This window comes from Excalfactoria chinensis, chromosome 12, assembly GCF_039878825.1.
Source record: "Excalfactoria chinensis isolate bCotChi1 chromosome 12, bCotChi1.hap2, whole genome shotgun sequence".
NCBI classification, from domain to species: domain Eukaryota; kingdom Metazoa; phylum Chordata; class Aves; order Galliformes; family Phasianidae; genus Excalfactoria; species Excalfactoria chinensis.
The window spans coordinates 10,923,645-10,934,579 of NC_092836.1; the positions used below are offsets into that span (position 1 = coordinate 10,923,645).

Genomic DNA, 10,935 nt, shown 5'->3' on the forward strand with positions numbered 1-10,935 from the left:
ATGCGGGGCGCGCACACGTGTGTGGGCGTTGGGGTGCGGCACAGCCCCGCGTGGGCTCCCAGAGGCAAGTGTGTTCTCCCCGCGCACTCACAGCTCCTGGCCCGACTGCGCTGGGGGCACACGGACCCCGCCCCGCGCTTCCCCAGGAGTTGCAGCAGAGGGCCCCCCTCTCAGGCCCGGCCCTACGGGCTCTTCACTCTCCGCTCTCGCCACCCCGAACTTCAGCTTGCAGCCGGAATTTGCCGGGGGTTGTATTACGGGGGGTCCGTAGCACCGCTGCTGGCCCCCGTCCCCTCGCCCTTCGCGCCGACGTTCACCCCTCTGGGGGCCCCGTCCGGGCGGCAGCGCGGTGGGGGGCGGCAGGGAGGCGGCCCCCTTCGCCTGGGCGGGGACCCCCGGCGTCGACTCGGCGGCTCCGCGCTGCAGCCGGCGGCCGCGGGAGGGCGTTCCCTGTGTTAGTTCCCCGCGGGAACCAGGGCCCAGCGCATCCCCTACCGCCCCCCGCCGCCCCCTTTCGCTCCCCGCTCGCGGCGGCCCCTCTCTAGAGGCGGACGGCGACGGAGGGGCGGCGCGGGGGGGCTGCCGCAGGGTCCCAGCCTCCGTCGCACCTAGTACCCCCCTCCTCTTTCCCATCGCCGCGCCGGGCGCGCCCCCCTAATCTCGGCGGAGGGGGGCGGGGGGGGCCGCGGGGGCGGCGGCGTGTGGGGAGGCGGCGGAGCGGGGGGCGCGGCGCGGGCGGAGCGGGGCGGGGGGCGCCGGCGGCGTCGCGGGAACCCCACGGAAGGGCCCCAAGAAGCACAAGTGGGAGCTGGCGGCGGACCAGGCTGTTGTTGTTCTCAACGCGGTCCGCCCCGCGCCCATATAAGGGAGGCGACTGCGCCCGCCCCCGCCAGAGCGCGGCGGCGGCGCGGAGCGGAGGGGAGCAGGAGAGCACCGCGCAGGGCCCGGGCCCCGCCACGCCGCGGCCGCTTGTGCCCGCCCGCCTCCCGCCTCCGTCCCGCGGCGCCGGCACCATGTCGGTGGAACTGGAAGAAGCCGATCTGCCCCTCACCGAGGCGGAGGAGGCGCCGATCGCCGCCGAGAAAAAAGGGGCCTCTAAGAAGGCGAAAGCCGGCGGCTCCTCGTTATCGCCGTCGAAGAAGAGAAAGAACAACAAGAAGAAGAACCAGCCGGGCAAGTACAGCCAGCTGGTGGTGGAGACCATCCGCAAGCTCGGCGAGCGCAACGGCTCCTCGCTGGCCAAGATCTACAACGAGGCCAAGAAGGTGGCGTGGTTCGACCAGCAGAACGGGCGCACGTACCTGAAGTACTCCATCAAGGCGCTGGTGCAGAACGACACGCTGCTGCAGGTCAAGGGCACCGGCGCTAACGGCTCCTTCAAGCTCAACAGGAAGAAACTGGAGGGCGGCGGGGACGGGGCCGCGGGCGGCGGCGCGCACAGAGCGCCCAGGAAGGCGGCGGCCGCCGCGTCCCGGCGGGCGGAGAAACCCGCGGGCAAGAGCCAGAAAACAGAGAAGAAATCGCACAAGAAAGGAGCGGGCGGCGCGGCGGCCAGGAAGGACAAAGCCAAGAAGGCCGCCAAGAAGGGAGCCGCGTCCCCCGGGGGCAAGAAGGTGAAGAAGTCCGCGAAGCCCAAGGCGCTCAAGGGCCGGAAGGCATGAGGGGGGGCGGCGCGGCGCGGGGGGGCGCTCCCCGCCCGGACTGGGGGGTGGCGGCGCGGGCTGCGCTGCGGGCGGACCCGGTGGGGGGGGCCCCTCTCTACGCCGTCCGCCGGGTCCCGCGAGCGGGGCCGCCTCGGCCCCCCACCCCCCTCGTCTCGCCTCGTTTTTCCTCCCCGTTCTCCACCCCCCCAACCCGGCCGCCTCTCTCCGATCTCTCCCTTTTGTTTTCGGCCGCGCCCCTCCCCGCTCACAGCCGGTTTCGGATCGCCCCCGGCCCCTCTCCCCGCCGCCTCGCGGGGCTTTTTCCCGCCCTGTTTCCATGGCAGCCGCTCGGCGCCCCCGCTGCCCCCGCGCCACGTGGGCCGGCTCTCACCGCCCCCCTCCTCGCCCCGCCCGCCCGGCGCTCCGGCCCTGCTCGCGGCCATTCGAAATGCCACGGCGCCCCCTATTGGCTCCCGACTCCCGTCGCCATGGCAACCGCCCATTAGGCGCCAATTGGCTCCCGCGGCGTTTGGCTCTCTTAAAGGGCCCGCGCTTCCGAGCGGCCCCCGGGGGTGGGGGTGGGTTGGGGGGGGCTCTCTGCCGCGCAGTCAGGTCGCGTCTTAATGGCCTTTGATTTTGATTTTCTTGTTTTTTTCTAACCGTTTCGGGGTTGGGTTTGGTTGGTTTTTTGTGGGTGGGAGGGTTTTTTTGTTTGTTTTTTTTGTTTTTGTTTTTTTTTCCCATTTGTCGTCGTTTCAAATAAATTGATAATAAACTCGGCGCGGTGCTGATGTGCTCCCTGCAGGGATTCCCCTGGCAGGAGGAGAGGCCCGGCCTGCAGCTGCCATTGGCAAAGCGCCTGGAGCAGCGATGGGCGGGGGGGGGGTGGGCTCAGCGCTGCAGCATCACCCCGAGGGCAGCCCGAGGCCTCCCGGGGCTCCATGACCTCCCCCCTCCCTGCCTGGCACCGCCGGGAGCATCTCCCCCGGGAGCTGTGGCTGGCGCTGTGTGCAGGCACCGATGGCTCCGTTGGCATCAGTGCAGCGTGAGCCGCTCCTCCATCGGCTGTGTCTATTTATAGCTCCCAGCAGGGACGTTGCCTAAAGCTCTGCCAGGGATCTGGGCCGTGTTGTTCCATTGGGCCCACTGGAGTTCAGCCCTGTGAGACACCTCCCAGTTTCTGCCGGCCCCCAGCACCTCAGACGGGTGGGCACGGGGCAGCAGGAGGGGGCAGCGGGTTCACACTGCGCCTCAAGGAGCTGCTGCTAAGGTATGAGGCCGGGATCCCCGGGGTGCCCAGTTTGTGATGGCTCCCTGCAGGGGAGCAGGTTGACCGGAGATGTGTCCATTCTGGGTGGCCACAGTTGCCCTCCAGGTCTGTATTCTGGGTCAGGTCAGGCACAGTCAGGCTGAGCTCGGCTCTCTGCCAGCCATCTCAGATGCTCGGCGCAGAGCTGCAGTTGTCTCCTCAGTCAATAGATGACACTGCAGGTTTCGGAGGAGCAGAGGGGATGCCATCACAGAGCTGGTTGGCCTCAGGCAGGAGCAGAGCCGTACTTGAGGCTCCTGCAGTTCCCTGGAGCAGGCTGTGTGCCAGCACAGGGGTGTCCCTGCTTCCTCCTGCTCCGCTGCCTGCAGCAGTGACCCTTAAAGCACCCTGCTGGGCAGACAAGAAGATAAACTTGCACTGCTGGCATTCCCGGGTGCAGTGCGGAGGCAAAGAGGAGTGGAGCCCAAGCTCAGACAGCAAAGGACAGAGGGAGGTGATGCTCTGTGCCCTGTCACTGTGCTGGCAGCCCTGGCGTCCTGCTGCCCAGGTTGGGACTGCCCGAGCTGTGGCATCTCTGTGCAGCTCCTCCAGTGCTGCCAGCCCTGAGGGCCGGGCTCCAGGGGCAAAGCCAAGGACTCCCAAGGGCAGGAGGCACCAACTTCAGCCTAAGAGAACCACAGCAAGGCCCAGCGCTGCGGTACGAAGGCAGAGAGCTTTTGCAGCAGAGAGGAGCTTCATCTCCATGTTCTTGCATCCATCTCCCCCTCAGACTGCAGTGTGCACAAGAGGAGGCAGTGGAGGAGTGAGCCCTGCATTACCCAGTTCACCTCACAGAGAAGCAGAGGCAGACCTTGAGGCTTGCATGACCTCAAAAGAAAGCTCCCCACAGTTGAGCCCAGCACCTTTTGTGAGTTCAGCTGCTCTGGTGCCTTGAGGCATCCAGCACTGCCTGGAGCTGCAGCCTTGGAGGGCTGTCCCAGCCTCTTGATGAAGACTGTATGGAGTCCAGGAGCTCCCAGTGGTCACTGCTGCTCACATATAAGGATAAGGCGACACCACAGGCTGAGCTCTTTAGCAGTGCTAGGCTGAACAGACGGATTTCCTTTGGTCTGCCAACAGCTGGGCTTTCCCAGCCTGTCATTCATGTGGCTGGCAGAGCCCAACGCTCACCCCAGCCGCCAGGGGTGCACAGCCACCCCAGTTACAGCTCCAGCATCACCCCGTCAGCAGCAACCATGGGATGAGCACAGCTGCTACTGAGCTGCTCAGTCCCAGGTCTGCCATGCAGCACTCGGCCAGCCCAGCACATCCCTGTGCCCTGCCCTGCCCCAGGGAGCCCCGCTGCACAGCACTCATCTGGGCATCACTGTATGGCAAAAGAAAGGACAGCTGGTTCCTTTCAGATGGATCCAGTCCTGACCCACACCTCGGATAGCACAGCTCGGACCCAGCCAACCCCCAGCCCTGATTGTGGGTAAGCCTCCCACAGCCCACCTCCCCCCCCCAAGCATGAGGGTATGGAGCAGCTCAGGCTGCAGGAACATCCAACAAAGGAAAAGGGTGTCAGAGGAAACATCTCCCATTACCTGCAGGCCTCCGCCCACCCCCATCTGGGTCAGCTGTTCCCATCACACCTCCAGAAGCTCATTCAGTGCCTCGATGCTCCCCAGCAGGGGCTCTCCGGGCCGCAGTGGCAGAGCAGGCAGGCAGTGCAGCACCCCCACAGCAGAGATGGGTTCAGGGTTTCACCTGCCCCCAAGGGCGAGTGGAAAATGGTGCACAGGAGATGAGCGCATGCACACGTGCTGGCCAGATCTGGTCCTTTCTGCTCAGGGAAAAGCAAACCCAGCCATTCAGCTGCCTCACAGCCCACTAACCACACAGAGCACGTTTGGTTTGGTGATAAGACATCACATCCAACAGCATTCAACGGGGAACCACTTTAATCAGACGTTGGCTTGGCACCATTCTTTCCAGTACGACAAGTTGTGCATTTTCTAAGGGATACAAAGCACTCAGCTGTACAGAACGCTGGTCCTGAACCAAAGGAGGGAAGAGAACAAGACAGGTGGATGCAGACACATCCCTCACCCCCACGGCAGCACACGGGTGGGGAGAAAGCCCAGGGTCCCCTTCCCGAAGGGAGGAGCTGCACTGCAGCAGGGCGCACAGCCAGCTGCCCCACACCCTGTATCCCCCCACCCCGAGGTCAGGGCAGCACAGCAGAACCGAGGGACATCCCTGCACCACGTGAGCACACCAACAAACGTGTCGCTTCTGCATCCTCCAACCGAGCACTAAACCACATCCAGCTTCATCTGCTCCAGGTGAGAACAACGTCAGTGCCAGGCTAAGGTACTTCATCCACTAGGTGAACAGCAGGGGCAATAGGCTGAACACATGCTACTTCCAGCACATAAATAGAAGCTGCTCATTCGACTTAGGAATAAAAAACAACAGAAAAAGAACAGGTCGTGAAGGTCTGCAGTCCAATAGCCCAGACAGCGCCGCATGCACGTGACGATGGGCCTCCATGGCAGCAGGCAGGAACACTGTCAGCACATCAGCTATTCCTGGTGTCACGGGACAGCTGGATGAGCCTCCATTATCCGCAGCCATTCAATACATACAGCACAGAGCTAGGAACGGGTTTCAATACAAACTGCACCGCTGCGGTTGGATGAAGAAACATTAACCCACAGAAGGTTACACGTAACAGACAGCATCGTCACTTTATTTCTCAGAACCAGAAACAATGTGGAACAAACAGAAAGACACGGCGCGGCCTTTTCATTAGTGCCATCGGGGTGGGATGGAACCGGGGCGCACACAGGGGGCTCCCATAGGCAGGGCTGCTCCGCCGGCAGCACGGAGCTGCAGCAGAAGATGGCAGCTCACTGCCGGTGTCTGACCTTGCAACGCACCGCGGGGATTTATCACTGCAACCCCCCGAGCTGGGAGCTGCCTTTGTGAGGAATGGACAACCCGAAATAAAACACCTCGAAATAAATAGGACCGGAGCTTCTTAACGGTAGGAACGCACGAGCTTGAACCACGGACAGGACTAAAAACTAACAGTCGCTCCTTTGCTGATGGAGAAACTTCTGCTTTTCGCATTTGCCAGCCACCCCTGCCGCAGTGCAGCGGGGACGGCACCGCTCAGGGTGCGCAGCAGCAACCAGCCTCAGCCCCACAGCGGGGCAGCGAGGACGGCCGCGGGGGGGAACGGGGGGGACCCGCAGGGCCGCAGGGCGGGTGGAGGCAGCCGGAGGTGCCCGCGTCCGTCCCCACGCAGCCACAACAGTCCTCGGCAGCTCCACGCAGCGACCCAACCGCACCGCAGCGCCCCGACCAGCCGCACAACCACCATCTCCTGCTAAAACGCTTCTTCCAGAGAGACGGGGCAGGGTGGGGACACAAGCGGGGCTCGGCCTCGCCCGCACTCCCCCAGCACCCCACTAACAGCCCGGGCCAAAGGGCCGGTGGAGAGATGGAGAGGTACAGCCGGGACTCGCCCCCCAGCTCGGGTGTAGGAGCGGGAGGGGAAGCCCGGCCCCGAGGGGCGACGCGCTGGGGGAAGAGGCGAGGACGGGACCGGGACAAGGGGCGGCGGCGCTCACTTCTTGGAGCTCTGCGTCTTCTTGGGCAGCAGCACGGCCTGGATGTTGGGCAGGACGCCGCCCTGGGCGATGGTCACGCCGCCCAGCAGCTTGTTGAGCTCCTCGTCGTTGCGGATGGCGAGCTGCAGGTGCCGCGGGATGATGCGCGTCTTCTTGTTGTCGCGGGCCGCGTTGCCCGCCAGCTCCAGGATCTCGGCCGACAGGTACTCCAGCACGGCCGCCAGGTACACCGGCGCCCCCGCGCCCACCCGCTCCGCGTAGTTGCCCTTCCGCAGCAGCCGGTGCACGCGGCCCACGGGGAACTGCAGCCCGGCCCGCGACGAGCGCGACTTGGCCTTGGCCCGCGCCTTACCGCCGGACTTCCCGCGGCCCGACATGGCCGGCAGGCAGCGCCGTCGCCCAGGAGCGCCGCGCACAGACGGTCCGGGCGCCTGCGGGGAAACAAGAACGGTCGCCGCGGGCCGGACCGGGCCGAGCCGAGCCGAGCCGAGCTCCTCCGGCCGCAGCTGCCGCTCCTTACCGCTCCGCCGCCTCCGCTCCGCCCTGCGCGCCGCCCGCCGCCGCACTGCCCGCTATACCGCCGCCGCGCCGCGGATATCCCTATCCGCGCCTCCCCATTGGCTGCCGCCGCGGTCGGCTCGCCGCCCATTGGCTACCGCGCCGATCCCTGATTTGCATAGGACTCGCGGCGCCCCGGCTCCGCTGCGGGCTGCACCCGGCGGGGCGCGGCCGTTGGCTCCGCGCGTGTCCGTGGGGTCGAGCAGGACTCGGCAGAGCCCGGCACTGAGCCCGGCCCTGAGCCCAGCACTGAGCCCGGCCCTGAGCCCGGCCACCGCTCCCTCCCGCGTTGCCCTCCCGCGGCGCCAGCGATGGGTGCTGCCCTGCTGGAGGTGACAACGCCCCTCGCTCCCGGCCTGCGGTGCCCCCTCATCCATGGGATGGATGGACTGTTGAAAGCAGCCCCAAAATAGGCCGTTAATTCCGTTTTACCGTTTCCAAGACGAATTAAGGAGCATTTTAAGGCACAGGCCCCGCAGTGGAAGGCTTTGGGCCAGCAACATCTGGCTCTGCTTATAAAATCCCTGACCCGGAAAGTGCCAGCCCTGCTCAGTGCCTTAATGGCACTTCGGTTATCTGGGCTTTAACGAGCAGCCTCTCAGAGCAAGGCTGAGTGCATCCAGCCACAGATCAACACAATCCTCTCCGAGTCCTCAAATCCCATTAACAGAATGATTGTACAACAACGTGACTCCCACAGCTCTCCCATCCTGCTCCCTGCAGGGAAATACATGGGAAGCCCCATTTCTCCAGGCACACCGTTCAGCTCATTGCCCAGCCTGCCCCGGCCCCATCTATCTCTTCCCTGGCCCAGGGATGCTCGGTGCATATTGGGGGGGCTGCAGCTGTTTTTAGAGGGTGTGAGGGTTAAGTTGTGCAGAATGTATATGGGAGTAAGTGGAAAAGAGGTAAGAGTTTAATAACGAAAAGAAAGAAAGAAAGAAAAAATGAAAGGAGACAAACAGTAAAGCTGTAACAACAGACCAACAGAGACAACCCAGAACATCAGAACAACACCTGAGAGGTTGGGAGAAACCCATCAGTGTCTGCAAAGCCTTCCAATGTGCTTTCTGCATTGTGTGCTCAGGGGGCTTTGCAGACAAGCAGGGTCTGGCTGCTCTATGCCTTCTGCTTCTTGGCAGCCGGCCCCCCCTCCTGCCCCAGCCACTGGCGCAGGATGCCTGCACTGCTCTTCTTGGGCGAAGGGCTGTGGATGAACTGGCTCTTCCACCTGGGCAAAGCATCTTCCTTCTGGGGAGAGCCCTCCTGGGAGCTCTTCAGCCAACTCAGCATCGCCTTGCTGCTTGCAGTAGCTTTGATCTCCTGTGGGGGCAGAACAGAGCGGGAAGAAGTGAGGTGCACAGGGAATACATATGGGATGCGGTGCACCACAACCAAGTGCTCACCTTGGGGGCTCCCAGCTCGATGGGCACCAGGCACTCGGGTGTGTCATTGCGGACGCTGTTGACAAAGGTGGACACGGGGTGGAATGCGATGTTCTCTGTGGGCCGGATGAGCTTCATTGCCTCCTGGGTGGGCACCTCAGCAAAGTCCAGCCACTTCTCGATGGCCTCATCCCCATCCAGGATGGCCGGCATCCTGGGCACAGAGGGGACACAGCAATCACGCTGAGCCCCACGTGGATGCAGCACAGCAGTGCAGCAAAAGCAAGCACGCACCTGTGGTGGATGAAGCTCACGTCCTTGGAGGCATCCACGGTGATGATGGTGTAAGTGTAGAGCGGCTCTCCTCCTGATGGTGGCTCCCAGCAGTCAAAAATCCCAGCCATGGTGAGCAGGCGCCAGCCCCGCCATTCCTCATCACTGTCCTCCTCCTCCTCCTCAGCCTGCAGGACACGGCCCCAGCGTCATGCCCGCTCCACCCCAAAGCAACGTGCCTGAGCAGCTCAACCCACCACCCCACTGCCAGCCCAGCACCAGCTCAGCCAGACAGTAAGAGGCAGAGAAACCCACAGCTGAGTCCCCTGAGAAACACTTCAGCAACTCATGCAAATAAGTGGTGCAGGAGGAGCAGCAGGGGATGCGATGGGACTGGGTACGGCCACGCGCTGCCGTGATTTGGGGGGACCAGCAGCAAAGTGCCCTTAGAAGACAATTCCTCTCTGCACACCCCAGTTCTGCTGTTCCCTGCCTTCTCCCAGGCACGGCCCCGGGTGTCTGTGTGTGAGTGGAGCTCAGTGCTCAGGCACTAAGGATGCCACAGTACCGGGTGTTTCTTGCTCTGGGGGAAGTAAATGAAGTAAGGCTGTTTGCCCCCACCGCGCTGCTGCCACTCATAGAAGCCATCTGCCAGCACCACGCAGCGCTTGCCCTTGAGGAGAGGGCCCTGGGGAGGAGACACAAAGCAAGATGTGAGCTGCAGGATGCAGTCAGGGCAGCCCTGGGGCAGTGGCAGTACCCGGCACTGCCAGGTGTGCACTGCAGGTGTGGTTCTGCCAAGCCCCGCACAAGGGGGCTCACCTTGTAGGAGGACTTGCTCAGCATGGTGTCACTGCGGCAGTTGGAGGTTTTAAACTGCATTTTGGAGGGGTCGTCCTCTTTGAACCAGGAGGGCACCAGGCCCCAGCGCATGTCCATGAGCACCCGCTCGGAGGAGTCAGCATCCTGCAAGCAAGGCAGAGGAGCACCCTGCGGTGATACCCACCTTACAGACGTGGCTGCATCGTGTTTATCAGGAGCAACAAGCTCAGTTTCTGTAGCAGGAAGAGAATGGTGATGCGGGCTCCATCCCTCCTCTGGTTAACAAACAGCTGGCGCTGAGGTTGCACAGAACATCCCGGGGGACACAAAGTTCACCTTTATTTGAATAACGTGATTTCTGGTTCACTTTCACTCTTTGCATATTGCCTCAGCTCGGGCAATGGAAACAGCACCAGCGGCTTTCACTTCCTCCTGCACAGTGCTGTGCTCTGCCCACCCAGAGCAGCACAGCTGTGGCCATGGAGTGTGGCTGCACCCAGACATCATGGGGGGATGAGGATGCACATAGAACCGTGCATTGTATCCCACTGAGCTCCCCCGGGCACCCAGACCAACTGAGGGGCACCCTGTTCCGACTGCTGGGTGAAGGTGGCCAAGAGACCCATGTTATGCTTCAGGGCCCCTCGTGTCATCGCAGGGCTCAGCCTGTGTCCCCCGAGCCTCCCCCTGCGCTCATATGTGCCGTGCACTGCAGCCAGCTGTGGGGAGGCCACGGCCAGGCGTCTCAGCTCAGCGCCCCCCGCTTCGGGCTGTTGGGGCTCAAATAACGGTAACCCCAGCGCTGTGCTGCTCTCCCGCTGCTCTGCACGACCCCAACGGCGTCACCTCAGCCCAGCACAGCCCAGGGTACAACTCCAGACTGCTGGAAGAAGAACCTACAGCACTTACCGACCGGCACATTCTGCCTTAGAAGCGCAGCCCCGACTCGCCGCCCTCCTCAGGGCCGTGGCGGAATTAACGAGATACTTTTGTAACACGGACGTTGAGAACCAAACCAAGCGGCCACCGCCACCCAACAACCCTCCCCGACCCCACTCCGTGCCCCAGGACCCGCACACCCACATACCCCCAGGACCCGCGGGGCCGGGTTACCTGCTGGACGTGCTTTCGGGACAGCAGCACGGGGCCGCAGGACTGCGGGCCCTTGTTGTACGAGGGCCGGTACCGCTCCTCCCGCAGCCACTCGGGCTGCTGCCGCCGGCCCCGCCGGTCGCGATAGGTGCAGGCCCGCCGCAGCCGCTCGGCCCCGAGGGAGCAGGCCGTCCGCCCGCACATCGCCGCCAAGCGCCGCGCTCTGCTCCGCTCCGCCCCTCGGAGGTGGTGCCGGGAGGGGCGGGCTGAGC

General features: G+C 63.8%; 3 protein-coding genes across 3 annotated transcripts; 1 reads left to right on the forward strand and 2 right to left on the reverse strand.

Moving 5' to 3' along the window:
* Positions 1 to 757: 757 nt before the first annotated feature.
* Positions 758 to 2,417, forward strand: H1-10 (H1.10 linker histone). The gene has a single exon (XM_072347185.1). The coding sequence runs from the start codon at positions 1,014 to 1,016 to the stop codon at positions 1,659 to 1,661; it is 648 nt and encodes a 215-aa protein (XP_072203286.1). The 5' UTR covers positions 758 to 1,013; the 3' UTR covers positions 1,662 to 2,417.
* A 3,202-nt stretch (positions 2,418 to 5,619) lies between these two features.
* LOC140257705 (histone H2A type 2-B) lies at positions 5,620 to 7,143 on the reverse strand. Its single transcript, XM_072347186.1, has 2 exons — positions 7,054 to 7,143; positions 5,620 to 6,964 (listed from the first exon to the last, which is right to left on the reverse strand). Exon 2 carries the CDS (start codon positions 6,908 to 6,910, stop codon positions 6,530 to 6,532), a length of 381 nt encoding a protein of 126 aa, XP_072203287.1. The 5' UTR covers positions 6,911 to 6,964; positions 7,054 to 7,143; the 3' UTR covers positions 5,620 to 6,529.
* Positions 7,144 to 7,984: 841 nt separating this feature from the next.
* HMCES (5-hydroxymethylcytosine binding, ES cell specific) lies at positions 7,985 to 10,899 on the reverse strand. The gene is made up of 6 exons (XM_072347183.1): positions 10,685 to 10,899; positions 9,572 to 9,715; positions 9,318 to 9,437; positions 8,771 to 8,937; positions 8,498 to 8,690; positions 7,985 to 8,414 (listed from the first exon to the last, which is right to left on the reverse strand). Exons 1-6 carry the CDS (start codon positions 10,865 to 10,867, stop codon positions 8,211 to 8,213), a joined length of 1,011 nt encoding a protein of 336 aa, XP_072203284.1. The 5' UTR covers positions 10,868 to 10,899; the 3' UTR covers positions 7,985 to 8,210.
* Positions 10,900 to 10,935: the final 36 nt, after the last annotated feature.

Coding starts and splice junctions, on each gene's coding strand:
- LOC140257705 (XM_072347186.1), bottom strand. CDS start 6,910: ATGTCGGGCCGCGGGAAGTCCGGCGGTAAGGCGCGGGCCAAGGCCAAG.
- H1-10 (XM_072347185.1), top strand. CDS start 1,014: ATGTCGGTGGAACTGGAAGAAGCCGATCTGCCCCTCACCGAGGCGGAG.
- HMCES (XM_072347183.1), bottom strand. CDS start 10,867: ATGTGCGGGCGGACGGCCTGCTCCCTCGGGGCCGAGCGGCTGCGGCGG. Junction 8,938..9,317: donor CCCAGAGCAAGAAACACCCG/GTACTGTGGCAT, acceptor CGTGTCCTGCAG/GCTGAGGAGGAGGAGGAGGA. Junction 8,691..8,770: donor GTGAGCTTCATCCACCACAG/GTGCGTGCTTGC, acceptor CTCTGTGCCCAG/GATGCCGGCCATCCTGGATG.